The sequence below is a fragment of the Poecilia reticulata genome, linkage group LG12 (genome assembly GCF_000633615.1).
Source record: "Poecilia reticulata strain Guanapo linkage group LG12, Guppy_female_1.0+MT, whole genome shotgun sequence".
Classification (NCBI taxonomy): domain Eukaryota; kingdom Metazoa; phylum Chordata; class Actinopteri; order Cyprinodontiformes; family Poeciliidae; genus Poecilia; species Poecilia reticulata.
This window is the reverse complement of record NC_024342.1, coordinates 14,137,842-14,149,846: the sequence shown is the minus strand read 5'-3', so window position 1 is coordinate 14,149,846 and position 12,005 is coordinate 14,137,842. Positions and strand designations below refer to the sequence as shown.

At 37.6% G+C, this 12,005-nt stretch overlaps 2 protein-coding genes across 3 annotated transcripts in view; one reads left to right on the top strand and one right to left on the bottom strand.

Moving 5' to 3' along the window:
- exd3 (exonuclease 3'-5' domain containing 3) overlaps positions 1-4,965 on the bottom strand; it is a 47,772-nt gene extending 42,807 nt beyond the window's left edge. Inside the window, exons 1-2 of one of the 2 annotated variants that reach the window (XM_008423985.1) lie at positions 4,861-4,965; positions 2,152-2,211 (exon numbers count right to left, since the gene is read on the bottom strand). In XM_008423985.1, the coding sequence (XP_008422207.1) occupies positions 2,152-2,179 (28 nt within the window). In that variant the 5' untranslated portion in view covers positions 2,180-2,211; positions 4,861-4,965. Of the gene's footprint in view, positions 1-2,151; positions 2,212-3,395; positions 3,509-4,860 lie in introns of those variants that run through there. The other variant, XM_008423984.2, reaches the window with a different exon arrangement.
- Positions 4,966-5,047: 82 nt separating this feature from the next.
- Positions 5,048-11,294, top strand: cdc37l1 (cell division cycle 37-like 1). The gene is made up of 7 exons (XM_008423983.2): positions 5,048-5,419; positions 6,578-6,877; positions 6,984-7,077; positions 7,301-7,416; positions 7,747-7,869; positions 7,983-8,153; positions 10,900-11,294. The coding sequence occupies exons 1-7, from the start codon at positions 5,315-5,317 to the stop codon at positions 11,017-11,019; spliced, it is 1,029 nt and encodes a 342-aa protein (XP_008422205.1). The 5' UTR covers positions 5,048-5,314; the 3' UTR covers positions 11,020-11,294.
- Positions 11,295-12,005: the final 711 nt, after the last annotated feature.

The window sequence follows — 12,005 nt, the reverse complement described above, 5'->3', positions numbered from 1 at the left end:
GATGGATGAACGGACGGACATAGGGCTGAACAATTAATCAGATTAATCGATTGTTAAAATAATTGTCAAATAATTTAGTAATCGATTGTTAACTAGAGTACACAGACTCAAAGAAAAGGTAATTTGCAGAAACAACATATATTCAGAACAGTAATTAAGCCAAAACTGTACAAAAAAATATGTACATTTTGCATTTAATGTATATAAATGGAAAACCTGACTCCCAGTTACTAGGTATTTGTGTAAGAAATTGATTTTTAGAGTAGCATGACTCGTCACACCACATCATTTCACACAACAGAAAGCTGCAAAGTAAAGTGGTTATGCATCAAGTTCACAAAGATGGACATCTTGAAACATCACAATCACGGCTCCATCAAATGTCGTTCAATTTAAACCGACTGAATGGCTGCAAGGCTCCCTTTGCCGTGCTGTGTGCTTCCCTGCTGTTCTACACCCCACTCCAGCCCATTCATCCCTCTGACAAACATGCATAGACTATAATGTGCACAGGGACTCACACAAACACAAACAGCACAACCCACTTCAGCCTCACTGTTTGCATGAGAAGAGGAATGTTGAGCATGTAGCTTCTTTTCGGTCTTGGCTGAAGTGCGAATGACAGAGCTGGAGGCACCCTCATTCATTACAACATAATAACCCTATCACCACATTGAATTACACCGACAACCATCGAGTGCATGAACTCATTCACCTCTGGGAAGGTGAATTTTTCTTCTTTTTTTTCTCTTTTGTTTAGTTCACTGTAATCAGACTCAGCATTAATTTATTCCAACTATTGTGAAACATCTGCAGAAATATCTACCGGGGTAAAATCAACAGAGCAGCTCTGGCTGAATGTTGTCAACCAGCTGCCAAAGTTTTAGAAACACCAAGATCAAGTATCTAATTGAGGCATTTGATGTTACTACAGCCACTAGAAGGGCTTCAGTGTGACTTGGAAGTTGTGCAAATGGCTGAAATCCACTGGACGAATGCCACAACATTCTTCAACAAGTACTTCTCTTCTTTTGTGCATCGTCAAAGGTGCTAGAACGCAATCTAGCAAATGAATAGAATGGCAGCATTTGGAAATTAGCATGCCCATTAAAGTACTGTTGATATGTCAGTTGTCCACTTAAAGCTGAACTACTAGAAGCTCAAGTGGATTTAAATCTCTTATAAATCTACAATGACATGTCCATTTGAAAGAGGGTTGTCATTTGGTTGAACTGTATTAATTAGGGCTAAGCAGGATTTGAATGGAACAGGTAGATTTGTCTCTGCTGCAATGAGCAACCATTATTATTTTTTATACAACAGGATTATCGCATGTTAGCATTACTAACACTGCTGTCTCTGTGTGTCTGGCAGAGTCATTCCAATGATATACGGTATATTTCTTACAAGCGGGAGAGATACACAAGTCACTGTTAAGAAAAGATAAACTGACATTAAGACTAAAAATGTTTAAAGTCTCCCGTCCTCTCTGAAATAAATAGTACTCTATAGCCCACATATCAAACATAAAACTAATTTATCTAAAACTGAAATGTTCATAAAAGTACTAATTTCCCTTGATTTGGATTTAGGAACCTGGTGGGGTTTATCTAGTATCTGGCAGTTCCTGGTGGTGTAATTTTAAATGAAATTATGTTGGATATCAAAGGTACAGAAGAAATGCACAATCAACTTGCCATACAATGCTACGATATTACCTTAGAGAATGTACTTTTCACAGTCCACTGTTGCCCTGATACCAGAAACGATGATCCTGCTCAAAAACTAGAACGTGGGACTTTAACCTTCTATGTGTCATTACCAACCAATGCTGGTTTTGTTTAGTGTGGATTGTTTTAGGCAGTAACTTTTCCTTTGTGGAACATAAAAAAGGCATAGAGAAATAACTAGCATACTCTTTCAGTGAGAGATATTAGTGCAGCTCCTCCACAACTTATTGCAGTTTAAAAACTATTTAATCTGACTCAACTTTTCTTTAAAAAAAGAATAAAAAAAATCATTGTTTACTTCAAGTATCACCTGTGCTTTCAGTTATGTTTGCAGCCACTCTAAAAACTATTTCTACCCCAAATGTGTAAAGCATGTCGGAACTTACAAAACTACCATGTGCAATGAAACAGAGTTACTAACCCTTTTCTTCTAGAGAAGTAAGGCTCATTTTTGTGTTCAGGTTGATATCCTGCTGTCACCCTGTAGAATGGAAGCACAGAGATCAGATTGTAAGGTTTCCACTATAACCATTTTAAATTGTCACAGTATATACATCTTACATCGAAATATGTTTACCGATGAGTATATACGTACAATTCAAAGTTACCAAGTTAAAGAGGGAAAATGTGGATTGGTCAACACAGATACAGTATGTATCATCGCAATATTCAACAATAACATTAAAACTGCATGTTTTTCTAGTATTGGACAGACTTACATCAGTGATTTTGTAGGGCTAAATGCCTGGAAAGGACCCAGAACTGACCAGTATACTGGCACTACAGCTGTCAGTCATTACATCAACAGACTTCAAGACCACTACACTTATATTATAAAACTACTAATACATTTCAAAAAGTAACAAAAACTTATTTTATTTAGTACAATACTTTTCCTTGGACAACCAATTTAAGGAAACTATGAAGTTGTGATTTTATGTTTGAATATTTCTGTGGCAGCCCTTCTCTTTTTCTCCCATTAATCCTCAACTGTTACTTACTATCTCTAGCTACACGCAAGAGTGAGTCTGAACCTGGAGTGTTTATCCATAAATGCCAAAATATCTTGAGGGACTTGTCATATGTTCAGCATTTTTGTGCGCGCGTGTGTATAAATCAAGCCTCAACAAAGGCATCAAAATGCGTGTTGCAATTTTAAGCAGCTACATGGAAAAAAAAAACTGTGGGAACAGAAGCCTGAGAAAGGGCAAGATGCCAGCTGGCTCTAAAGTTTGATTTCAGGCTGAGGATGTTTTTAAAGCCTTAAGTCTGGTTGTTTCTCTCTGACTGTCTGCAGGAACAACCAAACTTTGATGCACGGTATGAAAACAAGTCTTTTTTGCCTGCAACGCCACCTCGTGGTGAGGAAATCGTCCTACTATTTTCTGTAAGCAAGAATTAGCTTGTCTGTCACAGGTATGTCAGACATTGTGTTTCTTCGTATTGGTTTCTAGCCTTTCCGAAAACAAAGGCATAGATCTTTACAAAGTCCGTTGTTTTTCAATTCGTTAACACACCTGTGTCATTATAAGCTAGCTAAAAAGACTGATAGCTAGGTTGACATGTTGTCACTTCAACACTCAGTTGTTTTAAACGTGTCAACCGGCTCAAAATGGCTTCATTCCAACAGTTTAGTAATTTCATTATTAAGCCAAATAGACTCACCACTGGCTAGTTTGCTCAGTTAGTTAGAAATCGTCACGCAGACTGGCAAACTGTCAGTCTTTCTGTTTCTCTAGCTCACTCGCGTCTGTAACGTTCCAAGTTATCCCCGAGTTTGGTTTTGCAGGCAGCTTTTTCCTCTTATTAAATTATTCACATTTTGGAGATTTTTCAAGTCCAACAGACCTTGAATGTTATTAACTTTAAATACAATTCTTAAAGAATATTATGGCCCAAGCCTATGCATGTTTTAATACTTTAAAACGACAATTTTACCGAAACATGTTCACACACATGCCTGTGAGTCCAACTAAGGGTAAAAATTATTTGCTACCCAAAGTCAACCTCCCACTTCTGATGGAACGTTATAAATGCAGGCAAACGGAAATCAACTCTGAGTAACATTGTATTAATTCTTAACAAGCCAAAAATAAACTTGTTCTCTTCTCTGAGAAAAATAGTTACAATACAAATGAATATGTAAAATCTAATTGTTTTTAGTTATTTTTTAATAGAAAATCAGTAGATTTGAGTGTAACAAAGTGGTCCAGTTTGTGTCCCTTATTCTTATTTCTGATTCATTTAATCTTTCTATTGATGTTGGTAATGCTTTAATTTCAACGTTACTTTACAACTTTACTTCACTCACTATCCAGGTGTTCTGACTATCAGTGCTACCACAAGGTAGGATGGATTTACGGGTAGCACATAAAAAAGAACACCTGTTCAGTATCTCCTACTTAAAAGCCTGGATGATGTCACTGATTGCACAGCGGTGTTAGAATATTCTTTTGTGTAATTATACATTGTTTTTTCTTTTTCTTTAAAGTAACCTTTTGAGTTGTCCTGTATTACACGGTTTATTTTGCAGACTATTTAATTATGTAGACGAGTCTGTGAATTAAATTAACAACCTTATTCTTGTTTCTCTGTTTAGTTTGCTGTTCGGTTTGACCTGTTTCATTGTGGTTTAGTCCAGTGAAGTGCATGTGTTGCCAATTCACTATGAGAACATAAATGAAATATCAGAAGCTCAGAATGGATGTCGGAGCCAAAATTGTAATAAAATTCACCAGAAGAATCTGGAACTGGCGGCTGATACTGTTTTGTTTGTTTTTCCACCTTTTTGACAGTTTAACCACACTACTACACATTGAGACATTTTATTAAGTTCAACTCTATACTTAGAACTAAACTAAAACCTATTTTGGTCGAAAGGTTTTTGAAAGGTTTCATCATTTTGCAACACAATGATTAACAGTACCAAGTACAAAGTGTGAATACTAACCTGAAACAAGGTTATTTTTCACAATTTTGCTAATTACACATAATGAAAGAAAGAACCACTAAATTCCACGAAGCGACATTTTAAATGTGGTTTTGCAGGCAAAACCAAATTTGCCTGCAAGGTTTCATCATTTTGCAACACAATGATTAACAGTACCAAGTACAAAGCGTGAATACTAACCTGAAACAATGTAGGTTCTTTTTCACAATTTTGCTAATTGCACATAATGATAGAAAGAACCACTAAATTCCACGAAGCGACATTTTAAATTGCCCTTGACCTAAGGAAAAGCTTTCTAGAAATAAATAGAATCCTGGAGAAACTTCTGACTGTCACGTGGTACATAGTCACGTGACATAGTCAATACGTACCCAATACGTCATGTACCAAAACAGCTGCAGCCTACTTTAGTTGGAGCAACGGTTTATGTTATTGTTTGTAGCGCCGACATACTGCTATCCTGAATCATATTTCCACTTTTACTCCCTTGGCTTTTCAGGTCGCTATTTATATCTCAAATAGCCGTGGCTGGCAGCTGAGCATAAAGAGGCAAAACTGTGTGGGATTCCTCAGACATAGCTAGCATAAGCTAGCACTTCCAACGGGCTACCTCTTGAGAGTTGCTGTTGCAGTTATGGCGTGGATGGGACACGGAGCTCCGTTTCATGCAAACGATAAGCAGAATGGCGACCCAAATTCGCCATCGAGGGGTTTAACTGGTGTCCATCCCAGCCAACAGGTAATGAACTTTTAATGCTAATTACTAGCTGAGGTGTTAGCATTCAACTTTATTTCCCACACGCTAACATTCTTTCAGAGTAATTAAGGTTACACTAATTTTACATTAAGAAGTAGGTCTTTTGGGTAAGGCCTGTTTTTGTGACGTCTAGTGTTCTGAAGTCTTTCAGAACGAGTTTACAGCACTTAACAGAGCTTATTCGCTGTGTTATAACCTAAATCAAAGACAGCGTTGTCTAAAAAAACGTGTGCTGTACTTCACTTTGATAGTTATTTAAAAGTTCACATGACAATAGAAAACGTGACAAGCAGACGAAATACATATTTTGTGAAATCAAATTTCACAAACTTCCCCGTCTCTGATCCATGCACATCCCAAATCATGAGCACACCTCTGTGGTATGACAGCTGCAGTCAATAATAATAATAATAATAATAATAAAAAAGCTGTTTGGTGGCATGAAGTGATTAAAAGGCTTACATCAGTGCTAATAGTGAGACAGCAGAGCTCTTATTTATTTTTTGCTCTTTTATTCTATATTTGTATCAGTCTCACTTTTCTCTGTTCTGCACATAGATTAGAGATGCACGAACAAATCGCCCAAAGGTTGGAATTAGATCTGGATCAGTTCTGATCAGCGATCGGCTGGTTAAACATGGCAACTATTTGTTAAAGGCATCAAGGCTAAAAAAAAAAAAAAACACCACCAATTTGAGTCTTCTAAATTATTAACAAAGAGCTTATATGTTGATGTACTTATTTAATGTCAGTTAAAGTTTGGGATGTTACACTTTGATACGTAAGTGGAGATAAATGTATAATAATCTTTATTTTGGATTGATAATTTCTACCACTCATAGAATCTGAACTGAACCCCTTTGTTTTTTATTCTGTTATTTGTGATAGTCGTTACTAATAAACACAGAACTATAATAAAATTCAGCCAGAAAAAACCTGATCATTGCAAAGAAAGGGTGCAACTTTATTTATTTAGCTTTTTAACTGGCAGTGAAATAAAGTGATATACAATATTACAAGTTAGGGCTTAAGATGCACCTTTTCTCTATGAACTTCATGAAAGATTAGTTACTGCATCTGCTTAGAAACTGTTTTGAAGTAGAATAAAATCTAAGTTCTCCCTTGTTGACAACTCTCTAGTCACCGTCGTCCCACCTTTGTGATTGCTCCATGGCGTCGCTCTGCCAGAGCCAGCAGCGCTGTGTGAAAGCCTCCATCGTTTCCAGCTGGCGGCTGGCTGAGGCGCAGGATCAGATGTGCTCTTTGGGGGTCCACAGCTCTGAGTCCCTGGAACAGGAGCGTGCGCGGACCCTCGTCTGCCCGACTGAGCTCACAAACACAGAGGAGGAGTGGCGTCGCAAGGAGAGCATGCTGGCGGGCCCAGAACCCAGTCGCAGTCCCGTCCTCGGTGCCACTGGAAGTTGGGACGTTTTCGATAAGGTGTATCATAGAGAAAAAACATGTCATACTGTTGGAAAAATAATTAATTTCTCCAGTCTGCTTTTTTTACGTGTTTATATAATTGTTTTTTTTTTATTGCTCTTAGAGTATTATTAATTTGCACAATCAGCCTGTGGAAATGGATCAGGACACCTGCAAAACATTTCTGCAAAAATATGAACAAGAGCTCAGGCATTTTGGTAAGTGAGACACTCACTACTAAGCATTTGTTTTGAAGTAAAGGATATATCCCTTTCGTTTTACTTGTTCAGGCTAATCAAAGTTCCAACTAAGACATAGCCAGTTTTTCCTAAATTTGCTATTATTCCTTTTCTGCATATTAAAAATGTCTAGACTACCTAATTTTACAAATTTGTGTTTTCAGTCTTCAAGTTTTGATAAAGCATGACTTTCCTGTCTCAGGTATGTTACGGAGATGGGACGACAGCCAGCGATTCCTCTCACACATGCCGCAGCTCATCTGTGAGGAAACAGCAAATTTCTTAGTCCTGTGGTGCATTCGACTGCAGCAAGAAGGGGTAATATGATGAAGGTGTTATATTGACATCACAGGAAAAAAAACTCAGAACAACTTCAAAAGTCCTGCAGAACTCATTAGGCTGATTCAACAGTTATAAAGAGACTAAGCAAAAAGATGCTAAGGCGATCCTTTGCTTTACAGAAGAGAATTGTAAGCTCCTCTCTTATAACCACCTGTAAGTTCCCTGAGATTTTCATCACTGTAGTTTCCAAACAAGAAGCAGTGCTTACTGAAATAAAAAATAAAAAAATTAACGTTTACAGTTCAGGAGATCAAACATGTATTAAACCTAGTCCTCTTAATGCTAATTCTGTGCTTTGTCTTACAGAAAGAAGCATTGATGGAGCAGGTGGCGCACCAAGCCGTGGTTATGCAGTTTATCTTAGAAATGGCCTCCAATTCTCAACAGGACCCTCGAGGCTGCTTCAGGCAATTCTTCCACAAAGCGAAAGTACATTACAGACAGTTTATATATTGTATAATGTATCTATATCTGCTGTCTTTATACCGCAACTATGACCCAAGGCTTTATAAACAAATATTTTACATGTTGTCGCTTTGCAGGAGGGACAGGACGTCTACCTTGAAGTCTTCAGAGCAGAACTTGACGCCTTCAAGCAGAGAGTCGAAGAATATGGAGCTAAATGTAGAAATGACGTTTTGAACGTTGATCAGCAGAGCGTCGACTCAAACTGTAGACCTAACACCAAAGTAACAACAGACTTTATATCACAGGTGAGCACTGCTGGGCTCTCAGGCGTCACTAAATCTTGTGACTTCTTGTAGTTACCCTGTTCAACTGATAGATGGCACTAAAACGCAGTTGTTTTAAAATTGGTACAAGTGTTGCCAAAAATTGTCAACTTTAAAAAATATATTTTTAGAATATTTGTTATTGTCAAAACAATGTTCCGTTTAGTGCATTTGGCTGCAGATCTTTTATAAAACTTCTTTCTGAAAAAAACTTCTCATAGTAAAGTTTCTCCCATCTGCCTAAGCCTCAGTAAATCAGACGTTTTTGTGTTATGAGGTTATTTAAAATTAGACTTGAAACTATAAATGGAAGTAATATGTTATGAGCTACAAATACTGCACATATAAGCAAAATAAAAATATATTTGTGCACATCTTGGTTATACCTGAAAGATAAAGGAACAGTACCTTCATCCTAGACAATATTTCAAATTTCATATTTAATATTATCTATGATAAAAAGGGGGAATACATTCTGTTAAGTTGTAGTGTATCGACTAATATTTTCTGAATGCTGTTTTTACTAATGTACACACAATATATTGTCATGGGGAAAAAGAGTACACTCTTTCATGTGTAGAGTTTTGTGTTTCGACTCATAATAAGGATGATCTGGTCTTTACTGGGTTTAAAATGACTGAAATTAAACCTCAGTGGAACCACAGTGTCATTATTTACTGAACAAAGAAGAATGCGGTGCATCTCAGCTTTGGCTTCGTCTTTGCAAAGGACACTCTCCTAGAAACCTCCTGCTTTTTTGAGCTGAAAGTTTGTGTTGCTGCATTATTATTTTTAGACAAAAAAAAAAGATGATGTTCTTACCAGGGGCTGCACAGTGGCGCAGTTGGTAGAGCTGTTGCCTTGCAGCAAGAAGGTTCTGGGTTCGATTCCCGGCCCCGGTCTTTCTGCATGGAGTTTGTGCATGCGTGGGCTCTCTCCGGGTATTCCGGCTTCCTCCCACAGTCCAAAAACATAACTGTTAGGTTAATTGGCCTCTCCAAATTGCCTCTAGGTGTGAGAGTGTGTGTGCATGGTTGTTTGTCCTGTGTGTCTCCGTGTTGCCCTGTGACAGACTGGCGACCTGTCCAGGATGTACCCCGCCTCTCGCCCAGCACGCCAGCTGGAGATGGGCACCAGCAACCCTCCCGATCCCACCAAGGGACAAGGGTGCAGGAAAATGGATGGATGGATGGATGTTCTTACCATCTTTTCCAACCAAACAGCATTCAGTGTTTTTCATATTTTGGTCACTTTAGCATGCAAACTGAGATCTGTGATATAGCTGTGGGTACGACTTTTAATTTCTCAGATAATGGGTAATCTGAACTGGAGTTGAATATGCTGGGATTCAAACTGTGTTTAGTTTTTCCACACAACTTTAGTTTAGAATATTCCTGTGTTTGATTTGAAAAAAGTACACAGCGGAGTTGGGTGTGTGTGTATGTGTGTGTGTTTTTAGTTGAATTTGAATGATTTTTTTTTTTTAGCTTGAACGAAAAAACAATGTAAATGAAGGAAGGTATTTTTTCTCCTTTGTGCTACAAATCCACCTAAAGTATCTTGCTTTAAAGTCAAGGTGTATTTAAAAATGTATACGTTACATATTATTAGATATTGCTGTAGTCTTTATTATCGCTTAAATATCTCAGTGGACCCATTTCACCTATTTTTTAAATTATTTATCTTGACAATAAACACATCTGTTTATTGTTATGGATTTATTGAACAAGTCCTTTTTCAGTTGGAATTCACTCCTTAGCAAATTTTGACACTTTAAAAAGCAAATTATAGGTTTTCAAAATATAGAAACAAATGCTTGTAATCCAGTGATGGATTAAATGCTCTCCTATTGCTTTGTTAGCAAATGCCTGCCTTCTTCCATTAGCTTCTCATGGGCTCTGTGTTTCTGGAGCCCAGTCAGATAATCCTGTCCTTCGCAGCCGATCGGGTTTGTCTCTTATCAAACAGACGATTGATTTTAGTTGTCTTAGACTTATTTATGATTCTGCAATTCAATGGTTTTAGTGCTGTGTATCATTTGCGATTGAACCAAAAATTCATTAGCATCTTGTTGTCTGAGCAGGTTTTGGCGTGGTCCAAAAAAAACATATTTTCAACAAAACTCTGTGAAAGTTATAGAGGATGCATCTTAATGAAAAACCTATTTTGTGAGAACACCACGAAATATATGGAGCTCTCCAAACTCTGTCACTTAACAGAAAATCAGTTGTGTGATAAGACACAGTTATTGAGGAGCTACTCTCAGTTTTTGTTGAAAATATGACATACTGTGGAAATAAAAGAGCTTACCTTGGGGTGGAATTTTTAACATTTAGACAGTTTCCTTTGGTATCTCCAACTAACCAATAATAAGCTAGTTCTCCACATTCTATTCAGCGAACCTTTTCATTGTTGATTTGAAAAGGCTTTTGTAAGCGAGGTAGAGAAAGGGGGCCACATCCCTCGCTGCTGGCCCCACAGCTTGATTAGCAGCCAAACATTTACTCCGCAATAGAAAATCCTGTTTCTCAAGATGGTTGAGCTTGTTGATGTCGTAGCTGATTCTGCTTTTGGATTTCAATGTTTTTATTTATTTATTGCGTCTCACGTGGCTCTATTTTTAGCCTTTTCTGGTTGTGTAAAATATATTTCAGAGCTATATTTGTTGGTTTCAGCTATACTTTATTATCTCAGCAATGTATTTATTTTTCTTGCCTTTGACTTCTAGGAGGATCCCGACTTCAAGATGAAGCACTGTTTAGAGGCTGGACTGTGGACAAATACAGGAAAATGGACAAAGGACGACGCCACAGAAATGGAAGACATCCGGATGATGGAGATATCATAAGACTGATGGAGACTGTTGCCTTGACTCCTGCTTTCCTCTCACCTCACTCATCTGTCCACATAGGAACAATCTTGAGTTTGTAAGCCTTCATCCAGCGCAGCAGGCTGAAACGGTATTACAGAGCAGGAATAAATGGAGACATGGTCATCCTTTGTGTCGCATCTTTCAGCAGAAGTTATGTTTCGCTGATGGCAAACATTTTTTAACATTTCATTTGCATTTGGCTACTGCTGCAGAGTGTCTTGTTAGCCAATAAATGCTTATGCTACGCTGTAGTGTAACCTCCTTTTTTTTCTCAAGATGAAACCGATCTTTTGCTGTTCTTAAAAGACAAAGAATTCAAAAAGTACAGAGAACGATTAATGTGAAAATCTAAGAGAACAATATCTGAAAAATCAGAAGCTTTGTGATTTTCTAAGTTGGGGCAGAAATGTGATTGGATGTTGATGATATAAAAGAGGTGGGGGTGGGGAATGCTTTGAATTTAGTTTATTATCAGCCTGTTAGTAGACAAATCTGTATGTGTAAGATTTTCCCAGCTACATGTACCTTATTGGCATAAACACCATGTTATGTATTACAAATCATGTGCAGTATAGGCCTTACTTCTCCAACTTACTCCTCTGAACAGTCTGGATTATTTTTTCTTTTTCTTTTTTTTGCCTTAACCTCACTTACAAGGAGCAGGTAAAGTGAACATGTTAAATGAAGCACTTGTTTGTTGTAATGTGCAGGGGAAAAATAAATAATGTGGTTGCAGTTTTTTGCTATTTATTTTCTCTAATTACCACATCTGTTTTGATCAGGTTTTCTTCCACTCCCACTGCTGATCTCTCAGGCAAAGCTGCTGCAGTCAGTCTGGACTGGTGCACTGGCGTACCAAAACCAGTAAAGAAACATTTCAAGATAGTAACTTTTGCCACCAAGAGTCACCTGTTTTATGTGGTTTTGTGACATTTAACATTTATAGTTGAGACAGCAAGAAT

Bases quoted from the DNA above. Each gene is read 5' to 3' on its own strand.
- cdc37l1 (XM_008423983.2), top strand. From the start codon at position 5,315: ATGGCGTGGATGGGACACGGAGCTCCGTTTCATGCAAACGATAAGCAG. The intron at 5,420-6,577 runs GTAATGAACTTT...ACAACTCTCTAG, and splicing joins GTGTCCATCCCAGCCAACAG to TCACCGTCGTCCCACCTTTG. The intron at 7,870-7,982 runs GTACATTACAGA...GTCGCTTTGCAG, and splicing joins AATTCTTCCACAAAGCGAAA to GAGGGACAGGACGTCTACCT.